Here is a 27,921-nt window from a genome sequence, read left to right on the forward strand (position 1 = left end):
CCGACGCAACTGATAACCCTCCAGTGGGATCAACAAAGCCAACGAGGGCTGAAATGATGGAGGTGATAAAGGGATTGCGACCGACCCTTGAAAGCCAGATTGCTAGATTATCTAGAGAAGTAAACCTCTTATGGGCTGATCCACGTAAATGGTGGATAAAGTTGGGGAAGTCAAAACCAACATCACGGACATGCCGCAACTTATGTGCAGTGCTTGAACACCACCACATCCCTCCTAGAAAAACTACACGAAGATGCAGAAGGCCAATTACAAATAATGTACGTCTATTGGGATTCCTAGAGCGCGTGGAAGGCGGATCCATGGAGTGATTCCTGGAACAATGGGTGACTGACGTATTGAAACCGAAACATCTATCCACACACTTTGTAATTGAACAGGTCCATAGGGCACCAGCACCATTGCCAATACTGGGAGCCCCACCGCAGCCTATAATTGCGCGATTAATGAATTATAGAGACAGATAAAATACTGTGGGCAGCCAGAGAAACTGCGATGCCGCAGTACGAGGGACATAATATTGCCATATACCCTGATTATACGCACAGAGTACAGGAGCGCTGTAAAACATTTACGGAAGTCAAACAATGACTACGATCCATGGGGCTCCAATACATGCTGCTATTCCCCGCTAGACTCAAAGTTATTAGTGTAGGAAAATCATTTTTGTTTTATAATCCCACGGGTGTGGTCCTGTCTAGACATGACAGGGGCTGTATTTAAAAGTAGGACATGTGTGTTTAAGTTTTACATGTCCTGGCACTGAAAAACTCCTAAATGTGTGTTTCACTGTTGAAGGCCATCTCTCCCATAGGCTAACATTAAGTTAACTTATTACACTTAATATGTGCTAGCTTAAGTTTGGGACTAAATGGAGAAATGCTGTTCACACTCAAATTGTAATTTTAAATCCTCTTTAGTTATAAAGTCGGACTTTAAGTTCAAATTCTGAAAATGCCACCTTTAGAAAGTCTGCATTTTTCTGCCCCAAACAAAATGTGCCTATCTGCCTGTGTGTAAGTTTACAAGACTGTGAATGGCTCTCCAGTGGTACTTTGTGTATTGCTTACAGACAGAGAGACAAAGGAGGCATGGTTGTGCGGGGACTGGGTCTTCCTGACAGGATGGCTGGGGAGGAGCTGTACCCTGCCCTGATTACACTTCAAAGGGCTCTGCCTGCAGCACACACAACCTGACACCAGGCCTGCCCTTCCTTTTTGTCACCCTAAATAGTTTAGAGCCAAACCCAGGGGAAGAACTGACCAGAACCAGTTCTGAGGGTAGGTCAGAGAATTCCCCCACTCAAAGGCTGGCACCAGGTAATCAAATGAGACCTCTGAACCTCTCATCAGAACATCCCTGGATCTGTAGAAGATTCAGAAGAAGGACTGCCCTGCTGCTGGAATAACTGCGTTGATAATTGAAGAAGGAAGATTGGGCCTGCTTGCCTTGCTACCAGGCAATGTAGAGTGCCTCCAAGGGTCAGACTGTGTGATCTGGAGAGACACAAGCTTCCAGAGGCCTCCCTACCTGACTTGTCTGTGCCTGCTGCTGGCCTCTGCTGGAGTGAGTCATGGATCCAAGGAACTCCCCCCCCAACAGGTCCTGACCCTTGGCTGGCATCATTGTGAACGCCTCCTCCAGAAAAGCTGAACTTTTTTAAGTTTGGACTCCTCACGACTGTGAATTCCAATTTTTGCATTAAGAACTGACCACCAACACAAAGCTCCAGGGCAGCCTGCTCTTCACACCAACAGCGACAGTGCGTAACAACAGGCATTGTAAGACCTGCACTTACCGCTACAGCAATGATGGCCCGCAGCAACCATCAAGGTGAAGCTCCAGTGACGACTGGCTCTCTGGGTTACAGCAACAACCATCCGCAACGCTTGACTTGCTCTATGCGTCAGAAGCCTCCTCCTCCTCAAGTTCCCCTCCAATGTGAATGGAACTCATTGCGCTGGACTTAATAAGGTAACTCCTCAGCAGGACTAAATTGGCCCCTGTATCCAACCCAAGTTCCATCGTGATTAGCCAGAAATTGTAACTTTCTCCCCTGTCAAGTGCGAGCAGACAACATCAAGTAGCTCTTTGTGCTTCTTGGGCTATTTTTACCTTTATTTTTTTTATCATACTGATATAATTTTATTGTTCAAAATTGACTTTATTTTTCTACACTGGTTTGTGATTTTTCATGTGTTGTGTTTTCACTTTCTTACTGTTTCTGTGCTGCATAAATATTTTACACCTTGCCTTTAAGTTAAGCTTGACTTCTTTGTGCCAAGCTACCATAGGGTTAAGCACAGATTAATTTAGTGATTTTTGTGGTACACCCCAACAAGGACTGTGTTTGTTATTTGAGTGGGGTTGCCACTCCTCAGAACTAATAACCCAATTTCTTACATACCTTAATCTGTTAAATGACTATGAGACATGTAATGGTTTATCATTCATGTAGATAAGAGAGTGGAAGGTTTAGAGGAGTGACAAAAGCTAGCTAAGACATAAATATACCAGTGGACCTAATAGACTACCTACTCTTCAAAGCTTCACAAGGTACTGAAGGAAGCTGAGTAGTTCAAGATGGTCCTGGGCATTTCAGATATGAATTAACTGGAGTCACAACTCCTGATAGCTGTTCATTCTACATACTCTGATCCTTTTACCACGGGTGGAATCCTAAATGTGAGGAATATCTTTTTCCTGCAAGGGATATGATTAGTAATGAAGTAAACAAGTTTTGAATTTAATGGTTCAGATGATCCCCTTACAGAATCTACTCTGTGAGATTTGCACAACAGTATCTCAAAGCTTGTGTGATGCCATGCTAAAGTACAGGAGATTAGAGGAGAATAAGTGGGCCTCGCAATGGCTTATATGTCTGTCCAATTTAACCCTTTCACTGCTAGTCCTCAAACACCTAGCACTGCCCAAAGCCGCCCACCCCCTGGCCAGTGGTAAGCCTTTTTTTGGCCATTTGGGGTAATTCGCGCTTAGGCCTCATAACTTTTTGTCCACATAAGATATCCACGTAAAATCTGTGTCCTTTTTTCCAGCATCCTGGGGATTCTAAAGGTGCCCAGGGTTTGTGGATTTCCCTGGAAGGGGACTGAGAAAATAGGCAAAATATAGCAAAATTAATTTTTAAAGAAAAATATGAAAAAAGTGCTCCTGATAAAAATGTCTGTTTTTTTCACTAAAAATGACATCCACAAACGGTTTACTGTACTGCAGTCACCATCTTCCCAGGTTTCAGAAACATGTACAGATTAATCAAAAAAACTAATTTTTTATCAGAGTTTTAGCATTCTTTTGAATGGCCTATTTTCCCTATTTTTTGTGCTCTCAACGTACTTCCAGTTTGTGCTAGAAACCAGTGTGAAACCCATGGGTGATCCAGAAAAGCTATAGATTTCTGAAACATAGACACCATTCAGAATTCAGCATGGAGTCATATGTGTAGATGCCTCAAGGTTTTCCCAAGGAAAATATCTGTGGAAATATTGAAAATGAGTAGGAAAAAACAGCCATTTGTGACAACATTTTCATTGAGAACTTTTTTGTCACAATGGTCGTTTGACAAAAGCAATATACCATTACGTCCGCTAGACCCTTCTGGTTGTGGGGATATATAGGGCTTGTAGGTTCTCCAAGAACTCAAGGTACCCAAAGCAAACAACTGAGCTGCACCATGCAATGGTTTTTCATTCAGTACCAAGTATAGACCAATTCTTATAGCGAAACAGGTAGAGTGAAAAATAGGTATAAAGGAAACTTATGTACTAACGAAATGGGCACAAGATATGAAGTTTAGGAGCAGTGGTTATTTTTAAATCTCCACATTTGTGGTCACACATACTAGCGTATGATTTAGAGGGTATTTTTCAAAATGTCATTTTTCTTATATACTAGCTTACATTTGAAAGGCACAAACGCAGCAAAATCCAATTGGTAATAACAAATGTTCTACTGTTCTATGACTCTCAATAAAAATGGTACCTCAATTGTATGGGTAGACCTAGTGCCCAAGACAGGCAACAGCCCAAAATGCAAACAATGATGCAGCACATTTTTCCACTGAAAACTGACCCTCTTTTTCGGATGTGGGCAGCTTTAGATTTTGGACCATAGCTCAGCTGGCACCTAGGGAAACCTAGCCAACTTGTACATTTTTGAAAACTAGACACCTAGGGGTATCCAGGGTGGGCTGACATGCATGGCTCTCACCACGTTTGTTACCCAGAATCCCTTGCAAACTTCAAACTTTGACTAAAAACACATTTCCTCACATTTCTGCAATGGAAAGTACTAGAAACTGCCAGGAGCCACAAACTTCCTTCCACCCAGCATTCCGGAGGTCTCTCGATAAAAATGGTACTTCACTTGTGTGGTTAGACCTAGTGCCCATGACAGGAAATGGGCCAAGACACAACATGGATGTTGTAAATTTTTTCACCGAAAACTGACCCTCTTTTTCTGTTGTGGGTAGCTCTACATTTTGGACCCTAGCTCAGCTGGCACTTAGGGAAACCTAGCTGACCTAGCCAAGCATGCTGATCACTATTTCACTGAAAAGTTTCTTAGGCAGTTTTTAGCAACAGAAAATGCCTCTGATGCCTGCGCCAGGGGGATTTTTGGTCACTGGTGAAGACGGCTTAGAGCTGTCCTGTGCACATGAGCGCCGCTGCATCAAAGGGCTCGAAGCCATCCGCTGCATGAAAGGAGTTAACAATCCAGGTTGAACACACTTCCCCTTGAGACAAGCCTGGAAAGAAGCAATGAAGAAAGAAGACTTCCTAATTTGTCTGACGAACGATTACATACTTTGCCTTGCTGGTCTACATGCTATGAGAGGTATACTCAAAGTTCATTTAAATCTCTGGTTTAAGGGACTTGAGTTCTTTCAGGACTGTGGAAGACAGTCTCTTGAACACACTCACAGGAATACTGGAGACTTAATTTCTGAGAAAGCCTTTGATTTGCAGTGAGGCCTTCCTGTTGAGCCTGGAAGTGCCCGAAGATGAAAAGTCTTGGGAACGGAGGATATGTGTTGCCCACTGAAATGAAAGTGCGGTATCTGGAAACTAAGAGTACTTTGGGATATGCTATTTAAATTTTGGGAGACAATACCGAAAATTCAGTCATTAGAATCCTTTTCAAGTACTTTTGAGCTTCACACACTTCTGCTGGAAGACCGAGGAAACCCTCTTCAAACTAAACCTATGAAAATGTACCATAATAGAGTCATATTTTTTCCAGAAGGTGCATCCGGTTCCATGAGCCTTCAAATCACTGATATCAGAGCTCAGCATAGCCTCGCTGCATACAGCCTTTTGGTTTGATGCACTAGACTGGGTTTTACCACCCTGAAAATTCTTGAGCAGGCAGAAACATCTCTTTTCTGCACTGACTTTTGACATGGCATTCCTTGGTCCATAAGTACAGGTATAACTTGCTGGTTGAGGATTTATAATTTTTTTAGAATTTTACCTATTTGCCTTTGATTAACACATTTTTGCTTTATATGTTTAGTTGGTTCTTGAACTTTATTGGTGTTTGGATCACACACATCATAACGCAACACGTGTCCCTGGGGGTTTGCCTTGCTGATGGGGCTAAGCTATCATAGGTAAGTAGAGGATATGCATTAGGAAAAAATAGCTTTACTGTTTTGGGTCCTTCTGTTTAGGCTGTGTAGAAGCTCAGCCACGGCCTACATTAAGACATTGACTACGTCCCCTATAGCCTGTCAGTCATATTGCCTACATGCCCCAACTATATTTCCAATAAAGGCAAAGGCACCTGAGGTGTCATAAGCATTTTGTTGTACTGTTCATAGTTTCAGGGGCTTTCGTGAGAATAGCACTCTTTTTAGTTTTATCATTCCATTGGGGTACACTATCAGCAGCGGGGCGTGATGTCACTATCATTTGGAAACTCATAGGTTATGTTAAAATATGTTTTGCACTAGTATAGACATGACAGCTTGGGTAAAAGTATTGCTAACTGGGCAAGGGCTTGTTGCATTTGTGAAAAATCACCCTTGGAAAATGTTATGGGCCAGTGTCATATAATATGATCTTCTGTTAACTAATAATTTTGGAATGCAATATGAAAAACCATGATTATTCCTTTGAAAGTTGTAAGGCTTATGAAGGCATATGATAGCCATCAAATGTAGATATACAATTGTTTTACCCAAAGCAATCTCTCTTCCTGAGGTTCCTTAACTCTGTCTCCAGTCATGAAATAACTTGTGGATCTTGGTAGTTTGGGAATGCAACTCATGTCACAGGAATTCTGAACTGATGGTAGATTACGTACTGCTACTATGCAGATTATATTATCTGATACTTAATGAGAATAGACATAGGAAAAAATCCAGTTCAAAGTTCAAAGCTGTGTCAAGTACCTTTGGATAAAACTATACAATTATGTACTTACGCTGTATAAATACAAATAATCTGACTATTTTCTGTTCATCGTTAAATCTGTAATATTCATTAATTTTAGATAATATTCCTATATTATTCATATATTTTATGTCCACTCTGAAACATTTATGCACGGCATGGAATTCATTACAGTGGTGCCCAAAATGGCAGATTTCAACACAGGGACAATGCATAAAATTCACAAAAGTGCGAGCAGTGGTGCATATGGCTCAACAACTTTTATACAGCTTTAAATCAAAGTAAACAGCACCAAGAAACCTATGAGGAACGTTGTGCTTAATAAATAAAGTAACCATAACCAAGTATGTTCCGTAAAGAGTCTGAAAGAAATTTGTAAAAAGTTGAAGAAAAATGTATCAGTTTTCATTTTTATCCCATGTTTCAGCCACGTCATACTTAAAGCGGGTGTTTATAGAAGAACAAAAACAGGGGAACTAATCTTGAGAAGATGGAAGATGTACAGCTATGTGAAGACATTGATGGCAAAGACACAGATATTTGGTGAGAGATAGCTGTACGCTCAGGGTATGAACTCGGAATGTCTGCCTGGCTGGAGAATCCTAGGCATGGCAGAAAGAAACTGGATCAAGGGCCATAACATTTTTTTGGGGGGTGACATGATTACCTAAACACTTCGGCACCCAAAGGCTCTGTGATATATAATTACCTGCTCAGTCCATTCCTCCTCCACTCTTCTCATCTGAATCTCCAACTCTAGTTCCTTCCTGGCAGCCTTCGCAATGGAGACCAATTCATCCTGAAATCTGTGGCATACATTAATTGTATCAGACCATCTTGCATTATCTGACAACTATTATAATTAGCAAGGTGAATTGTATGGTTTCATTGAGTTTATTTAAAGTACTTAAAACAAACATAAAATTAATTAAACCATTTTGGAAAAGGGAACATGAGGCTCAGGATGCCTATGTTGTGGGAGAGGAGGGTGAAACTGGTAAAAAAAGAGCTCCACATATCAAGCTTGCTGTTGAAAAGTTTAAATATATAATAAAGCTATATTACAAAGCAGGCAATATGAAATTAACAAAGCATGTACTTCTTACATAGAATATTGAGTTTTAGGAAACAAATGGTGCCCCGCCATCCCGGTGAGGCGTAATGCCTTCAAATACCTGGGAATCCACATCTCAACGATCCCAGAGCTGGCCTGGGAACTAAACTTCCAACCTCTTTCGTGGACCCTGCCTGCGGACCTGGGCAGGTGGCGATGCCTCCCCTTGCACCCCTTGGGCCGCACCGCTCTTTTCAAGATGATCTGTCTACCCCTATAGTTGTACGTCTTGACAAACTTTCCGTACTTGGTCCCTTGGGCCTGGTTCCGATCCCTTACTTCCAAACTTACCTCCTTTATATGGGCGGGAGAGCGACATAGGGTGGCCTTCAGCACGGCACTGAAATCTCCATATGAAGGAGGAATGGGAATTCCGGACTTGTACATCTACTAGCGGGTGGCCCAGACGGTCCCCATCAATGAATGGTTCAACGGGGGTTGGGACGATCCGGTACCGGCTGGAGATCTGGCATGCGGGCTTTGAGGGTCTCCTGGAACTGCTATACGGGGGCCGGATTCCCTGTGCTGCCCCTCACTGCACATAGGTGGCGGTGAAGTGCTGGAGGGCGGCGCTGCAGTTGACGGGGTGGGAGCGACGCCTCACTAAATTGACACCCTTATGGCAGGGCACGTGGTTCTGACAGGTCGCTGAATTAGAAGGATTTAAACAATGGGACCCCTTATATGGGTGACGTGACTAACACAGAGGGGCTTATGTCATTCCAGCAGCTGAAGGAACATTATGCACTGGCTACACTCAGTTCTTCTGTTTCCTCCAGCTGTATCATGCCCTGGGAACTCACCTGTCTTCGGCCATGTCCCTCCCTGATTACAGCCCTCTTGAATCTCCTGATGGGAAAACTGGGAAGGGGTGCCATTACCCAGACTTACTGCTCCCTACTCATTAACGCACCAGATGAATTTGCCGGGCTAGGCGACAGGTGGGCAGCCTGGGTGGGCGACTTGGAGGGGGACAGCTGGAGGAAGGCATACTTTGCACCCAGGGAGCTGGCCACATCAGCACATTTGAGTATGGTGCAGATTAACTACTTTTACATGACATACCTCACTCTGCGGTGCTTGCAACACATGAGTTCTGGGACCCCTGCGGGATGCGCGAGATGTGGTCAGGTGGGGGCACATCTCCTGCATGTTGCATTGGAGTGCCCAGAGGTGCACCCCTTTTGGGAGGGGGTAGTGAGTGGGAAGTTTCTACGGTGCTGGGGTGCTTGATTGATCTGAATGTGAAGGTGAAGGTGGTGATTCTGGGCCTTCTGGAGGAGTTGGAAGGGGCCCGAATGGAGAGAACTTTCATTGGGCTGGCCTGCCTAGTGGCCAAACGAGACATTGTGCAACAATGGAAAAGTCCTGAGATGCCCTCCGTCACGAAGTGGCGAGCGGGGATGGATTGGTGCTCTCAAGTAGAAAAAACGATTTATGAGGCGAGGGGCTGTCTTTGGAAGTACGAGGCGGTCTGGGGAAGTGGAGGGCACATTGTGGACTGAACTACTAAACAATGATTTGCCCCGGGCCGGGGTGGTGGGTATTCGGCTACCAACTGCACATCATGTACGGGCCCAGCCAATGTGCTTGCGCTTTACTGTACTCACTGTATTGTTGTTGCCTTTTGTTTTCTATTTAAAAAATAAATAAATTTGGATTTCAAAAAAGAAAATTCAGTTTTGTATTTTACAATACTGGAGCATTGTCTCTTAGATGGGCGAGTCTGGGTGAAGACAAAACATGAAAGAAGTACCTGAAGATTTTACATCAGCTCTAATCTCTTGGGGACCACTCATAAATATAGTTAAGTGCCAAAGTGTTGCAAAGGTGCACACTCAGCTTAATTTACTACTGTAAAATCCCATTTCTGATTTACAGAACACAATTTCCCACTACTATGAACATTGGAATTTCCACAACGGCAAAACGTCCATCTGCTCTTATGGACAGTTTGGTGGGTGCTCTAGGGTGGATCTACAAAAATTATTAAACTTTCGCTCTGAGAAATTGGATTGCTGGTTGACTCGGGTGTGAGTACTGGTCAAGTAACAGCCACAATCTCTGGCAGGGTGAACCACAAAAAGTCTCTAAATTAACTTGTGCTTAACCCTGGGTAGCTTGGCACAAGAGCAGTCAGGGTTAACTTAGAGGCATTGTGTAACATTTTTATGATCACACAAACAGTAATAAAGTGGAAACACAACACAAGAAAAATCCCACACTAATTTAGAAAAATAGAGTACATGTTAATAAACTATTTGACACTAAAACGACAAAAATCCAAACAGTAGAATCAGAGTTATGCATTTTTTTAGTTTTTAGTAAAAACTAGTGTCTAAAAAAATCAAAGCACCAACCACGGACATCCAGTCACGTGAGACCAGCCCAAGTTGTAAAATAAGTCTGGCTGAAATGTAGCGCGGGTAGGATACAAAAAGTGAGTTTGACCAGGTCAGCCTGACTACCTTCAGACTTGAAAGAATTTTCAAGAAAAATGTTCAGAGAAGGTGAAGTTCAGAGGGGCAAGGCTGCAGACGGTGTCCGAGGAAGGAGCGTCATTGTCGGGGAGCCACTGGACAAAGTTACCATGAAGTTTCTACATTCAGACTTAGTGACTTTATGGCAGTGGAAAATCCCCAGTGGAACAAGGCAGAAGGCTGTAGCCAACAAGAGTTCCAGGAGGCCGATACCCTTTTGGTGAAGGACCGCTGAACAGGATTTGCTGATGCAGAGCAGAACATAGTGGGAACAGCCGCAAAGTCAGACCGACCAACGATGTATTTTCCCTTGGTTCCCAGAGCAGTTTTTTGCCAAACATTCTCTAAGTTCCACAGTTTGGATTTTTGCTATCTGGGTACCTTTAGCACCACTATCACCAAGGGTCCAGATTTGGAGGGGCACCACAAGGGGGGTGGGAATCACTTAGGCTGGGTCCAGGTGCGGGTTCAAGATAGTGGGGGCCTCTTATGTCCCTTTGGCTCTGAACAGGAGGCCAGCAAACTAGCTTATAGGGTCATTCTAGCAGTCCTGGGTTCAGGTGATGGAGCAAGGCTCGAAAAGCAGGACAGGCCTCTGGGGATTCAAGGCGGACTCCAGGCAGCAAGGAAGTCTTTCCAAATGCAGAAAAACAGTCTTGTGTAGTACACAGTAAGTAGGCTACAGCAGCAGGCATCCCTTTGAGAGTCCTTCTGCAGGTCTAGAAAGTGAACTGAAGAGTCAGAGAACCCTATTTTTTATACCTGGCACCTTCTTTGATGTAGGGGAAGTTTCTACAGGTTTTCTTTTTCATCTCTGAAGTGCTTGGAATTTTCTGACTCCCTGCCCTGACTCCACTCTGGCTGCAGCGACAATGTAGTAGTCACAAGCCCTTTGTGTGAAGGCAGAGCACAGCTTATTCAGTTGCAAGTAGAGCTGTGCCCAGTTCCGCCCACCCCTCATCCTGCCAGCAGATGGCCCATTCAGGCACACCTAATCCCTCTTTTGTGTGACTGTTGGAAAGAATTCACAAAGTCCTAACTGTTAAATACACCCAGTCATGTGACCCAGGGGAAGCTGTAGGTGCCATATGGCAGAGGGCAGGAAAATAACGTTCCAAAAGTGGCAGTTCAAAATAGTAATTTAAAATCTGACTTTACCACTAAAGAGGACTTTTAATTACAATTACATAAATACCAAATATGAAATGCCTATCTGGCCCCAATCAAATGTTAGCACTTATTAAATGTAATAAGGCGACCCAATGTTATGCTATGAGACAGGTAGGACTCAGTAGTGAAAAACAAATTTAGGAGTTTTTCACTACCAGGACAGGAAAGACTTAAACTAACATGTCCAACCTTTTAATTGCAATGCACTCTGCCCTATGAGCTAGTTAGGACCTACCTTAGGGGTGACTAAGAAATAATAAAAGAGATGTTTAAGGTTTGCAAGGGGTAATATTGCCAAGACGAATTGGCAATCACAAAGTCCTAACTGCTAAATACACCCAGTCATGTGACCCAGGGGCAGCTGCAGGCACCACATGGCAGAGGGCAGGAAAATAACAACTTTCCAAAAGTGGCAGTTTAAAATAGTAGTTTAAAATCTGACTTTACCACTAGAGAGGACTTTAAATTACAATTTCATAAATACCAAATATGCAAAGCTTATCTGACCCCAATCAAATGTTAGCACTTATTACATGTATTAAGGCAACCCAATGTTATACTATGGGACAGGTAGAACTCAGTAGTGAAAAACAAATTTAGGAGTTTTTTGCTACCAGGACAGGAAAGACTCAAACATACATAGCCAACCTTTTAATTATAATGCACTCTGCCATATGAGCTAGCTACGACCTACCTTAGGGATGACTAATATATAATAAAAGAGATGTTTAAGGCTTTGCAAGGAGTTATATTGCTATGTCGAATTGGCAATTCAAAGCTACATTCAGGCTGCAATGGCAGGCCTGAGATGCATTTTAAGAGACTACTTAAGTGGGTAGCACAATATATGCTGCAGGCCCACTAGTAGCATTCAATGACAGGCCTAACAGTCACAAACTAGTGAGTTTGTGTATATCTACTGAACTTTTAGTCCTGAAAACATTTGGAGATTTACTCATGCCAAGGGCTGGAGAAAGATTTGTTTTAAGGGTGGATATATAGAGTGAACATTCCAAAAACTGGTGGCTATCGATGGGAAGGGTTTTCTCCATGGGGAAATGTTTTCTTTACTCCTTGTCAAAATATTCACATTTATATAAGTTAGTAAAAAAAAAAGAAGTAAATCAAACTAGCCTACATCACCCACAAAGCTCACCACAGTGGCATTCCAAACTATCTAGCTCAGAGAAGTTGTGCAACTCAGGAAGTCAATGAAGACTCTGAAACACTGATTCTCTTCTTTTGGAAGCCACTTGATTCCATAAAGAAAGAAAAAACTAAGAAACATTCTTCCTCAAGAAGTACCCCCAAAGATCTGGGACTCACCACACCTTTTACTGAGAACTTTTACCTCCTTTGAAGCTTTCAGAAGAGACTTAAAATGGTTTTTGTTCAAGTGACACTTCCCCTCTTTCCTTGACCATTTATACCCTGTTCAGTATACATATAATTATCTTTATTGTATTATAACACATTGGAGATTGCAATCACTCTATAAAAGCTGGTTTCAAATTTTCCTATTACTTTTGAGTTCTGACATCACAATGGCTGCTGCTATAGCCAGGTGAAAGGCAGGTCATGGAGCATAATTGAAGCTGCTGTTTAATCACACAATACAAATCTCGCCTTTTCTTCTGCTTTGTTTGTTAGATGAACAGTGATCAGCAGAAATAAGAGATTTATGGTAAGATGTTCATCTTTTCCCGTTAGCAACTTATAGCAAAGACATATTTTCTCTACATGTTGCTACGCGTTCTGAGCTCCAACGTTTTTAAATGATTCTAGCATCTTTTTGCAACAAAAGTCTAACTGGTCTTTGGTGTGTTCATTTCTGTTGTACATATTCTACTTTTATTCATCATGTCTGCATATATCCTGTCTCTTTCATATGAAATAGCAACACATCAAGGATTTAAGCAAGGTATGATAAGTAATAAGGAATCCCCTGCTATGCATTATAAGGATATTGCAAGTCATCTCAGAGTTCTACGACCCTAAAAATGGAATTTGGTCGTCAGACTCATTCCTTTCTATGATCACGGAAGTCCTCTGTGCCTTTCAATGAATGTCAGGAGGTACTTAAAGCCATATATAATTTGCCTTCCCCTCCCTCTTCCATGACTATCTTTCTCATTATTGAAACCTCCCCTGCAATTTACGATTACATGATGTTTTGTTTACTTTTTACTAAGTTAAGTGATCTGACACATTGTGCTAAAATTGTTAGAGAAGTAAAAGAAACAAAAAAGTTAGCAAACGCTGTTTAGCTTGACGTTTCAGTATATAGGGACCTTACTTAATATTTTCCCCTGCTTAAAAAAGTCTTAAAGCTTCTCTAAGGCAGGGAAAAACTGATCTGCCCCAGACTGCTTAAGGACAGTGTCTTTTAACAGCAGTTTAGAATAAATATCGCCTCTATCTCGTTTGGTGGGAGATAAGAAAACATTGCTAACAGAGAACAAAAGTTCATGAGAAGGTAGAGGGTATAAATTTGTGTTCTGCAGATTTTGAAGTTGGCATACATAATTTCAATGGTGCTCCCTCTTTATTTTACCCCAATGGATGCTCTGTACTACATTTCTGCTTGCACCAGAACTGTACTGGTCACACAAACATAAGGGAATCCTCTGAGGGAACGGGGAGGCACTTACGACTCTATGAGCTAAGAGCTACACATCCATCAGTCATCCATTCCTGAAAAGCAGCCTTGAGGGAGTGGCAATGATTTTCTTTCTACGCAGATGCATGTGCTGCTGAGGAGAAATACTGTGCCTAGGAACTGCGGTAGACTCTGCAGGGCTAGCTGAAAAATCTGTGGCTTTTTAATCAATAGATGCGACCTGTGCACGTTCGTCCCGACTGGAGAGGCGAACTTGCTTTGCTTGCCCCATGAAGTATGTGGCTAATATTATTGCAAGTAATATTCCAGAGTTGCCTTCAGCGCTCAGTAATGCCCTTTCTCACACTGATGCTGCTGGTAACCCGTGCCTTCTGAAGTTTGGTGTACGGAAAGGAGTCTGTGTCCAGAACCAGGTACTCACTGCAATAGGGCCAGATAGTAGTTGCTGCTCAGTGAATATGTGCGTACTCATGCCCGAGCGGTTGGATCTCTGGGAGCAAAATCATGTGAGAATGATCACAATTTATTCTTCCGCCTTCTTTAAACATCAACTAGCTGAGCAATGGTTTTAAAACACACACACGTCTCAGATTGATACAAAGACCTGATTTGTTCACTGTCTTGCCGACGTACACCTACTTTAACAATCCAATATCCAATAGGTGGGAAACTTTGAAGACATTGGCTTCGAGTGGGAACGAGCTGCCAGTTACTGCCATGACTTGTAACCAGTGGCGATTACGGATTTCCTACAGGGTGAAGGAAAAGAACATAAGACACTGATAAAAGCCAAGAATGAAACAACCACACAAAGCAGCGTTATTTACATACCACAGGATAAGGTAGGTGAGGTATTACCCGCCCAATCCAAGTTCCACAGGTCGAAATAAGTCATAACATGATTTTTCGATAGGCGCCTGATTACTCCGTGTTGTCTCATTCCAACCATTTTACCTCAGACAAATTTCATCACCTTTATATTGACGTAACTTGTCTAGGGAAAGTTGCCGATGTATGTTACCTACTGCAAAACTCAGAATCCTGTTTCAGCATTAAAATGGCAGTCAGAATGAGGTGGAAGAGAGCAGGGTCTACTTAAGGAGTAGTGTTCAAAGCACAAACCAATATTGTGTTAAAAAAGCTGTTTCATTATGCATTTATAGTTATCCCTTCGCATTAAATTCCTTTCACACTGGCTAGTGCTGAACTTCAAAGAGTTTGAAGCAACAAACTAACATAGCAATTTTAGAGGGAAACAAGGGACAACATGCTCTGCTGTACACCAGTGTGATAAAAATTGCTAACATATGACAGTAACTGGCTTGTTCCGGTATCACTGTGAATGCTGTAGATAAAGAAGAAGGGGAGAAAAAAGCCAAATGACAATCTGAACCAGAATAGGAAAGATCCTTACAAAATGTGCCTCTTCTCTAATTACTATATCAACCATTATTTCACAAATCATACATGAAAACTCAAAACATGATTAAGCATTATCAAATTACACTCTGCTCCCAGCCTGTGGAGCTCATATAGAGTTTGGGTGACAGGAGCAGTGCTATAAAATGGGGATACCCCCTCCTCACCAAACTCACAGTTCCTCTCCCACACCCGGAGGAGGGGGCACCAAAGGTTTCCCACCAGCGTAGCCTAAGCTGGCTTCATTCCCCTCTGAATCAGTTGATCTTGAGATGGGCACTGGTCCGCCAGGCCACAGTGAGGGTTGATCTAACCTATGTAAGACTGGGTTCCTCTTACTAATTTTTACTTCACAGGGGCACACAAGAACTTCTATGCATCAGGGACATTTTCCTTGTGCTTTATATAAATAAAGCTAAGGAAAATGCTGAGCAGGCCGAATAAACAAGGCATCTTGCTTGTCACTCACCAGCGATAAATGTGCTTCTGCCACACTGGTAGATTATTTTAATCACATAAATCCCTGCCAGGGAGATGTGGCTCTCTAAATATGGTAGGGGGGGGTCTTCCACAAGGGCAGAGGCCAGAGTCTCCACTGACATAAAAGGCTGGTGGGCTGCCCTCCTATCTTCAGTCTGAGTCTAAACTTGATGGTTTCGATCTCAGAGATTAGAAAACTATCTGCCTAATCTTATTTTTTGAATCGTTGAATGCTATTGGGAAGTCAAAGAACTCTGCAGGGCCAGAGAACAGCCATAATATTGCTTTGGTGTTTAGGGTTGCCTAATTCAATGTAAAACAATCCGGGTGTCTTTTTCAATTATGTTTTCCAATGATTCAGAAAAAAGAGATTTCATAAAACACAAGGTAAACCCTATGTATCAAGAGACCTGGGGTAAGTATTACTATGGAGCAACAGTGGTTCCTTGGGAAAAAGGATAACATACAATTCCCAACAAGCTATACAAATCAAAACAATGTTTTAATATGTAGCAATCCATTAATAAAAACAATTAAAAAAGATAAGTACAGCAGCTTTCTGAGAAAACGTGATGTGAATAAGGTGAGGAAAGTGCTCAGGCAAAGATGCAAATCATGTGACTCAAAAGTGCAATGTTTGTATCACAATTTCATTAGCAGAGGTGCAACCCATTAAATATACGATAAAAGAAAAAAGGCTGGCTCTGTATATGTTGTTAACGGCGTTGCGATCCTTTCAGATAATAGGATGATCATCAGGACAAGCTTAATGTGGGCGTGAGTGGTTGCAGCTCAAATAGCATATACAGGGCTCGAAAAATCATAAAAATGTTACTGGACCTGCAGGTCGAGTAACTTAAATAATCTACTCAGCCTAACTGTAATGTACTTGACCCGTAAACAGGTCTCAAATTGTGTGATCCTAGACAAAACGTTTACAGAGTCGCCTTTTTCTTAATTCTCACATATGATTGTACCTTCAAATATGTGAGCTCAGCATTTCTGCGGTACAAAAAAACTCTTTTGTTTGATTAAGTAGACTAAAGTTTGCTGCATGCATCATAAGAATCTAGCCCACATATCCATGAGATCTAGCCCACATAACCTAGGACTTCTTTTAGTTGACTAACAACATTGCAATCAGGGCAGGAGTGTTTCTCAGTTTGTTTAAACACTAAATTTTGATAAATATATTACTAAACCATGATGTGGTAACATACTGTCATCTACACACAGTAACTTTACAAGAAATGTCCAAAAACCTCTCAACTAACTTGCAGCTTTACTGATAAGACCATATAGGGGGTCATTCTTACTTTGGCGGGCGGCAGAGGCCGCCCGCCAAAGTAACCCCGTCAGAACACCGCACCGCGGTCGAAAGACCGCTGCGGTGATTCTGAGATTTGCCCTGGGCTGGCGGGCGGCCGCCAAAAGGCCGCCCGCCATCCCAGGGCAAATCAACCTTCCCACGAGGACGCCGGCTCAGAATTGAGCCGGCGTAGTGGGAAGGTGCGACGGGTGCAGTGGCACCCGTCGCGTATTTCAGTGTCTGCATAGCAGACACTGAAATACTTTGCGGGGCCCCCAGGGGCCCCGCGGCACCCGCGCTCCGCCGCCATGGAGGATTCAGAAGGGCAGCGGTAAACCGGTGGGTGACCACCGGTTTACCCTTTCTGACCGCGGCTGAACCGCCGCGGTCAGAATGCCCTTCGGAGCACCGCCAGCCTGTCGGCGGTGCTCCCGTGGCCGGTGACCCTGGTGGTCACCGGCCGCCAGGGTCAGAATCAGGCCCATAGGTGGTCATTCTGACCCTGGCGGTCTTTGACCGCCAGGGCGGAGGACCGCGGGAGCACCGCCGGCTCCAATGGGGATTCCGACAGCGGCGGTAAAGCCGCGGTCGGACCGGCACCACTGGCGGGGTCCCGCCAGTGTACCGCCGCCCCATTGAATCCTCCGCGGCGGCGCAGCTTGCTGCACCGCCGCGGGGATTCCGACCCCCCCTACCGCCATCCAGATCCCGGCGGTCGGACCGCCGGGATCCGGATGGCGGTAGGGGGGGTCGCGGGGCCCCTGGGGGCCCCTGCAGTGCCCATGCCACTGGCATGGGCATTGCAGGGGCCCCCGTAAGAGGGCCCCTACATGTATTTCACTGTCTGCTGCGCAGACAGTGAAATACGCGACGGGTGCAACTGCACCCGTCGCACAGCTTCCACTCCGCCGGCTCGATTCCGAGCCGGCTTCATCGTGGAAGCCTCTTTCCCGCTGGGCTGGCTGGCGGTCTGAAGGCGACCGCCCGCCAGCCCAGCGGGAAAGTCAGAATTACCGCCGCGGTCTTTCGACCGCGGAACGGTAACCTGACGGCGGGACTTTGGCGGGCGGCCTCCGCCGCCCGCCAAGGTCAGAATGAGGGCCATAGTGTCTTAACAGTCTGTGAAAATTGGGTTTCAGAAAACATATCCTTTGCACACCAACATGTAAAGTATACTAATTTGTTTTCATCCTATTAAAATATTTTTTCATCACACAGAAATATAAAAAGGGCTTTCACAACTACTGAAATATATTTTGAAATGTTTGCACAGTTGTCTTAATCATTTAAATGTTGTGTGTTAGGAAAAACCTAACACCCTATATCCTTTTATTTTACATTCTAAGCAGCAGGTCACACAGTTCACCTTGCAAATTCCTGGAACTCTGCAGCCAGAAGGAACATTAATTTTATGAAAAACGGACTTTTGACCTCAGTCTGTAAACACAGAGCAAATGTGACATAAGAACAAGACTTAGAGGTATCTCTTATTGTCCCTCCACTTTTCTACTGAACAGAATACATGTTCAGTGTCAACTCAAGGGACGAGTAAATATTAAAAATAGCTGGACCCAATCAAATAAGACTCTTTCGAGCACTGAATAGGTGCTTGTTGACAGATAAAGCAGTCACTTGAAGTGGGGACCGAGTGTAAGTGTCCTTGGTGCTGGGGCTGCAAAGAGCGAGGGTTCAGGATTTACCTGAGCACTTTCCTCACCTTATTCACGTCACCCTCTGCCAACATCTGCCTTCCTATGCATCCTAGGATAAATTAAACTCTTGTGCCTTGAGTTATATGTCAAAGGTAACCCACTAAAGCTAAATCTTGAGTTAGTGCTAAATTATTTTGAGTCTAGTATCTAATGTTCAGGAAAATGATATTATCTGATATCCTGGGGATGATTAAGTAGAACATTACCATCACCTATTTTCTAATCAGGGAACATACCATTGGTGGTTTTCTCAATACATCTGCAGTTGATAACACACTGACCTATTTAGATTTCTAGAAATAGCTGCAAGGCCTACTGTGGATGTAAAGTTCTTGCCCTTGTTGCATAAAAGCAAAGTTGCTTTGTTGAACAGCTGTTTTTAAACTATGCAAAGGGCATATCTTATATATCAAATTTGTTACAAACTGCAATTGACAATATGCCCATTTCTCATAGCTTCAATTAAGGGGTAAGTCTCGAGAGGGAGATGTGCTATCGTGAAATGTAGCCCCCAGACACAGTCATAGAGCCACAAGTACATACTCAAAATACTTCATGACGTCCCAACGGGAAACAGCTTGATTGTGGGAAGCCTTAACATCCCTGTATACGTGTACAGCAAGGACCCTTGGATTACAAACCCCCTCACACAGCAACCTAGATGTCATGTTTCATCATGGGCCTGCCACATTCATCAGAAATTATTATAGTTTTGTATGGGCTCCCTGATTATAGGGAGTACATCTTTGTAAAGGGGTTGTGAGATCCGGTTATTTGCTCCTCCCAAAACAAATGACTTTGTTGCTGGATAAATAGATAATTGCAACAAATTGGTAATGTACAGGAGCTACTATTCCTCCAGGATCATGAGGGTGGACATCTTTCAGCCTCACATGGAGTACCTGGCTTTTAACAGGATATGCTCCCTGGTGTTCCCTTCTTAGCCGCCTGCCACGAAGACTTGTCATGATTCAAAATTTGCTCTACTTTGTGGCTACTGTTTCAAGGTTAGTGAGGTGAAAGACTTCTGCTCCCACATACGTTTCTGGGTATTGATTGTGATACATAGTATACATAAAATGTCTATATGTTGCAGCATACGGGATAATAGAAAATGAGTGCCTGCGGTAACCAGCCTTCCCACATTGGTGGATGAAAAGAAAGATTGCATTTAAAAGGTCAGGGTTCCTACATTTTCCCCCACCTTACTCAGTCTTGAGAACCTACCTTGTAACAATGAAGAGTGCATGGTGACCGGGTGCCCTGTATATCTCTGGAGAATGTGGAAGACATTAAGGTTCAATGGTTCGTCACCATGTGCAGGAATAAGCACAACTCCATGGTGCATAATTCTGGAGTAAGCAGGGCTGAATTTGAAGAATATCCTCTGCTGCTTTTGGAAGGAAGGGATGCCTCATTCTCAAGCACTTACTGATAGGCTAACATTCTTTGTGTCACTAAAGAGAGTTGAGCTAAGTTATGTTATACCTTTCAGTAGTATGCAGTTAGGTGTCCTAATTACATAACTGCCTTTAAAAAAGTGACAGAGCTATAGCTACTGCAGTGACATTTTGCAACAAGTACCAAATGTAGCCAGACATCTTGGGCGGCTGTCACATTCACAAATGTTTAACACATGCAAGTACCTTAGCTGCAAGTCTGTGCAGCAGTGGGAAAATATCTTCATAGAACTTGATCTGCCCCGCCATTTGAATGTAGGCATCCCAGTCCTTCAGCTTGTCATTCCAAACGAGGCACTCCGACCAGTACTCCCCAATCTGCCCATGAAAAAGGATAAGGTTAGGGAGTCAAACAGCCTTCACGCAATCATCAGTCACAATAGTGAGGTCTAAAATATCAACTTGCAACAATATTGATCCTACAACATTGACTACCAATATATTGCGTGTGTGTGTGTGTCGCAACATTTAAGAAGCCACTAATACATTTTAGTCTTGGATAAAATATAAGATTATTGGAGGACACCTTGGACATCAGGTAATCACATCAGTCATGGCACAATGTGACAAAAATTTACCACACCTAATACTATGAAGGCTAAACATGAAGCTATTGGACCTTACATTCATGAGTCAAGGAACATTTGTAAAACACCAACAACTCTTTTAGTTTGGAACCACATTACGTTTCAGGCCTTGCCAAACAAACATCCATCTCATGCATCATCAAAAAATATCCAGTGTTGATCATAGAAAGTTAAACATAATTTGCAGAAGATTGAAGGCAGTCATGTTAACTGGTGGGCAAGCACATGTGGTGCAGGTGAAGTCTGGTCTGAAGCCAGTATGTTTGGAACAGGAAGTGCGTAAATTAACCCCATGTTCTCTAATGTTATCAAAATCTAGAATGATGCATGTATGAGTAACAGAATCAGCCCTTCCTTCCACCTCAGTTGCAGAAGTGTCGAGACACATTCCTAGCCCCCCCCTCCTTTCACACATATGACCTAATTTTAAGTGACCCACTAATCCTCCTAGTAGCTCCTTTTAAAAGTATTAGGCCCATATTTATACTTTTTTAGCGCCGCACTTGTGCCGCTTTTTGACGCAAAAACGGCGCAAACTTACAAAATACAATTGTATTTTGTAAGTTTGCGACGTTTTGGCGTCACAAAGCAGCGCAAATGCGGTGCTAAAAAGTATAAATATGGGCCTTAGTAACTCTGGGAGGGAAGTGTTACCAAGGGATTACAACTGGGTTTTAGCGTCACTTTAGGAACGAGAAATTATCGTGGGAATCAGACTCTCCTGTTCATGCCTTATTTTTCCCAGAAGTAGCTGCAATCTCTGGGGAAAGAAAAATAAATCTGTGATGTTTCCAAGAATCACTCCAATGACTGATTGTTTTTGTCTAAATTCTTGCATTAAAATGTATTCTTTTGACTTAACTTGGCCTGGACATTTGAAGTTATTTGCTTCACAGCTGTCACACTGGTGTAATAAGAACTGCATCGTAAGAGGTTTTTAACCAAAAGTAAGCAAATGTTAAACCCATCAAAACCAGTTTATCTCTGTGACATGTTGCCAGTCCAATGGCAATTAAAAGGTTCCTCGTAATGAAATCCTTACACAGGAGCAATTCATTACTGTTCGACCCTCACCCTGTTCCATCAAAATCCTTCTAGCACACAAATCATATGGCTTGATATAATAGCTATGTGCTAATTCAATTTATTCCAGACAGTAGGCATCTTCTTTAAAAAGTACCCACCTAATTCTCACTACATAAAAAACACCCATAACCGAGGAAAACTTTGGGCCTACTTTAGGTCTTGGCAGAGGGGAATACTCCGTCACAAACGTGACGGGTATCTCGTCCGCCTTATTACAATCCCATGATATCCTATGGAGATTGTGATAAGGCAGACGGGATATCCGTCACGTTTGTGACAGAGTAGTCCCTCCACTAAAGACCTAAATCAGGCCCTTTTGTGCAATTAATAACTTTGCCATAGATCCATTAAATGACAACTTATGCAGGGCACCAATCGTTTATAGAAATATCAGACTTTCAGATCTCATATTTACAGGACTATTTAAATAAGCAACACCACACTACTGGAACTTTTGCTATTTAGAAATATTTTCAAGTTGAAAGAGAAGTCTTTGTTACCCTAAGAGTAGAGTTACCGTAAAGAGTTACTGTAGAAGAGTTGAGTAAGATATCTACATCAATAGCAGAGGCAAAACTGTCCTTAAATTTCACAATAAACTTGGCAAATCTAAATCTAAGCAAAATAATCCTGCCAGATATGTGAAACTCTTCAGAAACCTTTCCAATAAAACTGCAACTGTTTTATGGGCAAATTCCTTCTCTTGTTTAAAACGAATTCATCTGTAAGCAAGATCTGTACTAGCAAAGATTTCTGTTGAATAATTCAATCTGTTTCTCACAAAAAGTCCTGAGGTTCTGGACTGTGACAAGCACCTGAAATGCCCTATGAAAGCTGTGTGAAACCTTTCTAAAGTACAAGAAAATCTCTCTCAGCTACAAGTCTGGGTATAAAAGAGATATTCCTAATAGCTCGAACTTGCAACAGGTTTCTATAGTGCTGTGGGGAAAACGCTTGTTAGAGAGTTTTATATCTGACGTGCTTTGGCCGCCTTCTTTCTCAAGAGGGAAATAATTTACTTATACAGAACTTGGATAATGTTTCAAGATCCAAGCTTGATTACAGGAAAAGGCTGTGCTAAGATGAACAGTGTTTGATGGTTCTATCAGCTTCATAAAGTTGCTCCTCGGGGTATCACATTCTCCACTGAGATAAGTATTCTGTGCATCCCTTAATAAAGAAAGTAACATCAGGTTTTTGTCTAACAAATAAAAGTAGCTCTCAACGTTTGACACAATACAAGTAGCTATGAAACAGCACCGAACTCTCAAGTTTCGTTCCTGCGGAGAAAGTCAACCTGTACATGAGGGTGTGGCTACATGGCAATATGAAAATAATAGCAACCGAGAAACGGAATTTGTAAATAACTTGTTTGAACTCGGAACTGCAGTGATTTGGGAAGGCTTGTACCGACCGCTCCCAAGGACGATATCTGCTATTCCAATCTTATGACTTTCAGTAGTGAATTCCAAGCACATTTGAGAATCCAGTGTACAGGAATGCAAAACTGGAAGAGTTGGTCAAAGTTACATTGATGCACACCCTCAATAGGCTTCTTCAGTTGCAAGTGTAAGAGCTCACTGAAGTCAGGGCAGAAAATACTCGAGGAGCTGCTCAAACCTTGCACCTGAACTTTTCTGTTGGAAAGGACTGCTGCGAGGATTGAGCTGTGTCAATTTCCTATGGTGAATACAAGGCACATTGAGCTTATGTCACCTGGAGAAGTTTGTTTTCATGATGAACGAGTTTAGACCCATTTAAACGGGGACTTCGGAAGTGTCACTTGTGCCTAGCAGAATACAATAATATGTGCCCGATCTCCAGGCACCTTGAGCGTTGGAATACTGAAGCGGACTGTAACCCCTGTGGAGGATGCACTGGACTTGTGTGGATTAGATTATTTTGGGTAACTTATCTGCAACAAGTAGAGAGGTTCACCCCTTTCTTAGCTTTTTCGCTATTTGGTTGACAGTGTTGCTGAACCTGTCCAGGCAAGGGCCTCGAGGTGGGTCCGGGTCAATATTTGTTGCTTCTATAATTTTTCTAAGTTACAGGCCTAGTGCCTAAGGGACATACACCACCTAGGATCTGATCGGAAGTCAAGTTGCGTTATTTTATGTAAAATGTATAAATTGAGAGCAATGTTCATTTTGAAATCTTAGTGCTTTAGGATTACAATAACATAATTGCTGAATAAAAGAAGAACTAAGTAGCAGCGAGGACTTAAGGGTAGTCAGACAGGTCGTTAGGAGTTTCTTAAGTTTGATATGACAACTTTCTACAGAAAGCTGGACTTGGAGAGCCAGCCAACAAAAAGGCCCTACCACTAATTATTCTAAAAAGCAAGTGTTTGAACATTGTCTAGAGTGTAGCCAAGGTAATGGTTGGCTTTATAGACATACTATTTTAACATTTTTACATTTTGTCCCTTTTTTGCGTTTTCCCATCTAATTTGTATGTACTATTTGTGCTATTATTTTCCATAGGAAACATTCTACATTATTGCACTGAACACTGATTTTTATGGCAATGCTTTTACCATTAATTTTCACTGGTGCTAATCTTTACTATTTTCCAGGTGACTAGCCCTTGATTGTAAAGGTAATGTGGTTGATACTATTTTTGGGGGTCAAATTGCTAGCGGGTTCTCCTTGATTATTAATGTCACATTTTTACCACTTATTTTGATTCCTGAAATATGTCAATATTTTTTTATATTTCTCTCGATCTTTGTGTATTTATTTTTTTCTTGTGATGCTTTTCATAAATTTGGGTTTTCCATTAATTTTGAATATAATGTGTTTTTACCAGTCAATGTTTACTTATATTGTGTTTTCTTTTCCTATATCATTGGTATCCATTATTTATTTTGCTTGGCTGTTGTTTAATTTTGCAAACTAAATTATGATCTTTTCATGTAAATTAGATGTGAAAAATTATAGTAATTCGTTTTTTACTGCACTGTTGGTTTGGTAACCTATTTTGCCAGATTTCCCTTGCTTCCAAATCAATGCAAATGTTACCCGCACTAAAATCGGTTTACCATTATTGACTGGACGCTGGACCATTGGTCAATAGGCCAGTTTTTTCACAGCCGGACAAGAGAAGCCTTACACCACTCAGGAATCAATACTGCTGTTACAAGCCCACTCTCAGTTAATGCATGAACTGAGGTATCAGCAGTCCTCCACAGTCCAGCCCAGGATACCACATCCACCATGAGAATGAAAGCCCTTGAGAGCACAACATGGCAGCTGTCTGTCTGCCACAGATGCACCAGGTAGAAATGACTAGGTCTGTGGGCCAACTGGCCCTTCTTCCGAACTGTCCAGATGGAGTAGGATTGCTTTATGTAATCCCTTTGAGTAATTTTTGTCAACTCAGGGGCTTACTCACAAAGGTAAACTTACATTTTTGTGTAAATTTACTATGTGTTTGGTATTAAAAGAGTACGCATTTAATTTTATTAATGGTAGTCTCTCAAGGAGGTTTCCTGTTCGCACTTTACCTCACTTGCACAAACTTGCTGTTTGGCTGGGTGGGGCTTCGTCCCCCAGCAGCATCGCATACAGGAGGGATGGGGCCAAAAGATCATTGTGCTTTAAAGTGCTGCTAGCATCCCGCAGCGTGGGTGTCTCCCAAGGCGGTTCTCTGCCTGTACTTTACCTCACTTGCACAACTTGGTGTTTGGCTGTTTGGACAGGGTGGGACTTTGGCTCCCAGCTACATTGCATCCAGGAGGGGCGAGGCCAAAAGATCATAGTGAATAAAAGTGCTGCTAGCATCTTGCAGCGCAGGTGTCCCTCAAGGTGGTTCTCTGTCCACACTTGACCTCACTTGCACCAACTTGGTGTTTGGCTGGTGTGGGACTTCGCCCCCCCCCCAGCTGCATCCGATCCAGGAGAGGCAGGGCCAAAAGATTGTTGCTCTTTAAAGTGCTGCTAGCATCTCACAGCGCGGGACGTGCCCGGGTGAAGACCAGGCCAAAAGCAACCCCGTCTGTGCCCATCCACGGCCATACAAGGCTGAGCCTACTCTCTTGGCTCTTTCAGAGGACGTTGCCCGGAAACTGGGAAGTTTGAAGTAAGGCCCCTATCCTTGGTCCCCGTTCTTGTTTAATCTGTTTTTTTTTCAAACTTTTGCTCCTATTCATTCCTCCCTTCTGCTCTTCCACTGAGCATCAGTTGTCTCCTAAAGTTTGCATTATGGGGAAGAGGAAGGCTGTGTTCTCCAAGCTGTCTGTGGCCCCAGATTGTGCATTTATCAACAGTTTTTTAACTAGGGCCAGTTGGGGGCCATAACTAAGGAGATAGATGTGGCAGTGAGGCGTTTGTCCCTGGACATTTCTGGCTGTCTGAAACCCTCTAAGAGTATGGCACCCGCTCAACCCTCTGCAGTGCATCTAGTTTTGTCACCCACCTTGGATAATTCTACATCAATGCCTTCAGATATGGTATAGGCCCTGTCATCCCAGAAGTCTCTTCCTCGCAGCGTGTGCTCTCCATCAGCGTGGTAGGGACTAATGATATTGATTCTGGCCCTCTTCTGCCATAGAAGGCTCCACCTTAGCCCATTTAGACACGCCCACCTGTGCCCCCCTCTTGACACTATTTACTGACATTTTAAAAACCCATTTGAATCCTTTACTTGCCAGACAAGTAAAAATGAAGGCTGAAATAGCCAAGATCTCGAATTGTTGGGAATCCAAGGAAGGCACCCTGGCTCCTGAGGCTTTGCTTATGTTATCAACCTCTATGCCTCCCTTAGTATGTCTATCAGGGGTAAAGGACACTTTGGCTTTCTTTGTTTCTTAGCCCCCGGTGTTTTTATCAAACGGCGCACGCCAAGCCTGTCCCGGGGTGTAGCCTTTGACCAGGGGATTGAGCAGGCTAACAATCTTCCCAAGTCTGGTTCAAACCAAACTGCCAGCAACAATAGCACCCTCCCCCCATGTCAACCTACCCGGGGAATGCTGTCCCTTTGTTGTCCTACTGGGAAATCTACTCTGCCTGGATAATCTCAACAATGAGACCTTTGACCAGCCCAAAAACAAGGACCCATATTTATGGATGGTTAGTGTCACTTTAGCGCCATTTATTTTAGCGCTAAAACAGTGCTACCCTAACTCCATATTTATATTTTGACGCTAAGCCCATCTAGCATCAAAATATTGGAGTTAGCGGCATGTTTAAGATGCAAGAAACCACCTTGCATCAATGAGATGCAAGGTAGGCGTTCCCGTCCTAAACACAATGCTAACCCCCTAGCGCCATATTTATCTCCAGGCAAAGAAACAATGCGCAAGGAGGAGGCGGGCCCTAATAATAGTGCTAAGCCCGCTTAGTGCCATTATTTAATGCCTGAGTCAGACCAGGCGTTAGGGTGCAGGTAGGCCAATTTCCATGGTGGAACACCATGAAATGGGCACAAAGATGCCCACCCCAAGCCCCAGCAACACCACCACCCACACCACAGGGACACTACAGGAGGGGGGACCCCATCCCAGGTAAGTTTAGAGGAGTATATTTTATATTTTGTATGAGTGCCATTGGGGGCCCCTTACATATGGCCCTCTCTCTGGCACTGGGTATTTTGCACTTGCCCAGGGGACACTGGTCCCCTGTGGTGGACATTGGGGTGGTGGGAATGACTCCTGTCTAAAGCTAGACAGGAGTCACTTCTCCTGTCTAAACTTAGACAGGAGACACTTTGGCTGCATGTGCGTCAGAAAATGACACTAAGCTGATTAGCGGCAGATATTCTGTAGCTAACCAGCCTAACGTAATTTCTGACCCACTAGCGCAATTCCCCCTAAAACCATCCCCCCCGGCTAGCATCTTTTTTTTTTTTTTACGCTTGCCATTTCTTGTCGCCAACGTGCATCATTATATAAATATGGAGCAAGGATGGCTTTAGGAAATGGCATTAGCTCGCGTTAAGAAAAATTACGCACAACTGCGTTGGTGCAATTGTGCGCCATTTTTCATAAATATGGGCCACAGTATCCCATTGGCTATCTCGCCACTCTAACCCTTCCACAAATTACTATTGCA

At 43.1% G+C, this 27,921-nt stretch overlaps 1 protein-coding gene across 1 annotated transcript in view; it reads right to left on the reverse strand.

Moving 5' to 3' along the window:
* Nucleotides 1-27,921, reverse strand: part of LOC138296482 (uncharacterized) — a 1,064,486-nt gene that overhangs the window by 611,057 nt on the left and 425,508 nt on the right. Inside the window, exons 33-35 of the mRNA XM_069235627.1 lie at nucleotides 20,382-20,513; nucleotides 14,455-14,564; nucleotides 7,141-7,237 (exon numbers count right to left, since the gene is read on the reverse strand). Of these exons, the coding sequence (XP_069091728.1) occupies nucleotides 7,141-7,237; nucleotides 14,455-14,564; nucleotides 20,382-20,513 (339 nt within the window). The remainder of the gene's footprint in view (nucleotides 1-7,140; nucleotides 7,238-14,454; nucleotides 14,565-20,381; nucleotides 20,514-27,921) is intronic.

The sequence above is a fragment of the Pleurodeles waltl genome, chromosome 5 (assembly GCF_031143425.1).
Source record: "Pleurodeles waltl isolate 20211129_DDA chromosome 5, aPleWal1.hap1.20221129, whole genome shotgun sequence".
Classification (NCBI taxonomy): domain Eukaryota; kingdom Metazoa; phylum Chordata; class Amphibia; order Caudata; family Salamandridae; genus Pleurodeles; species Pleurodeles waltl.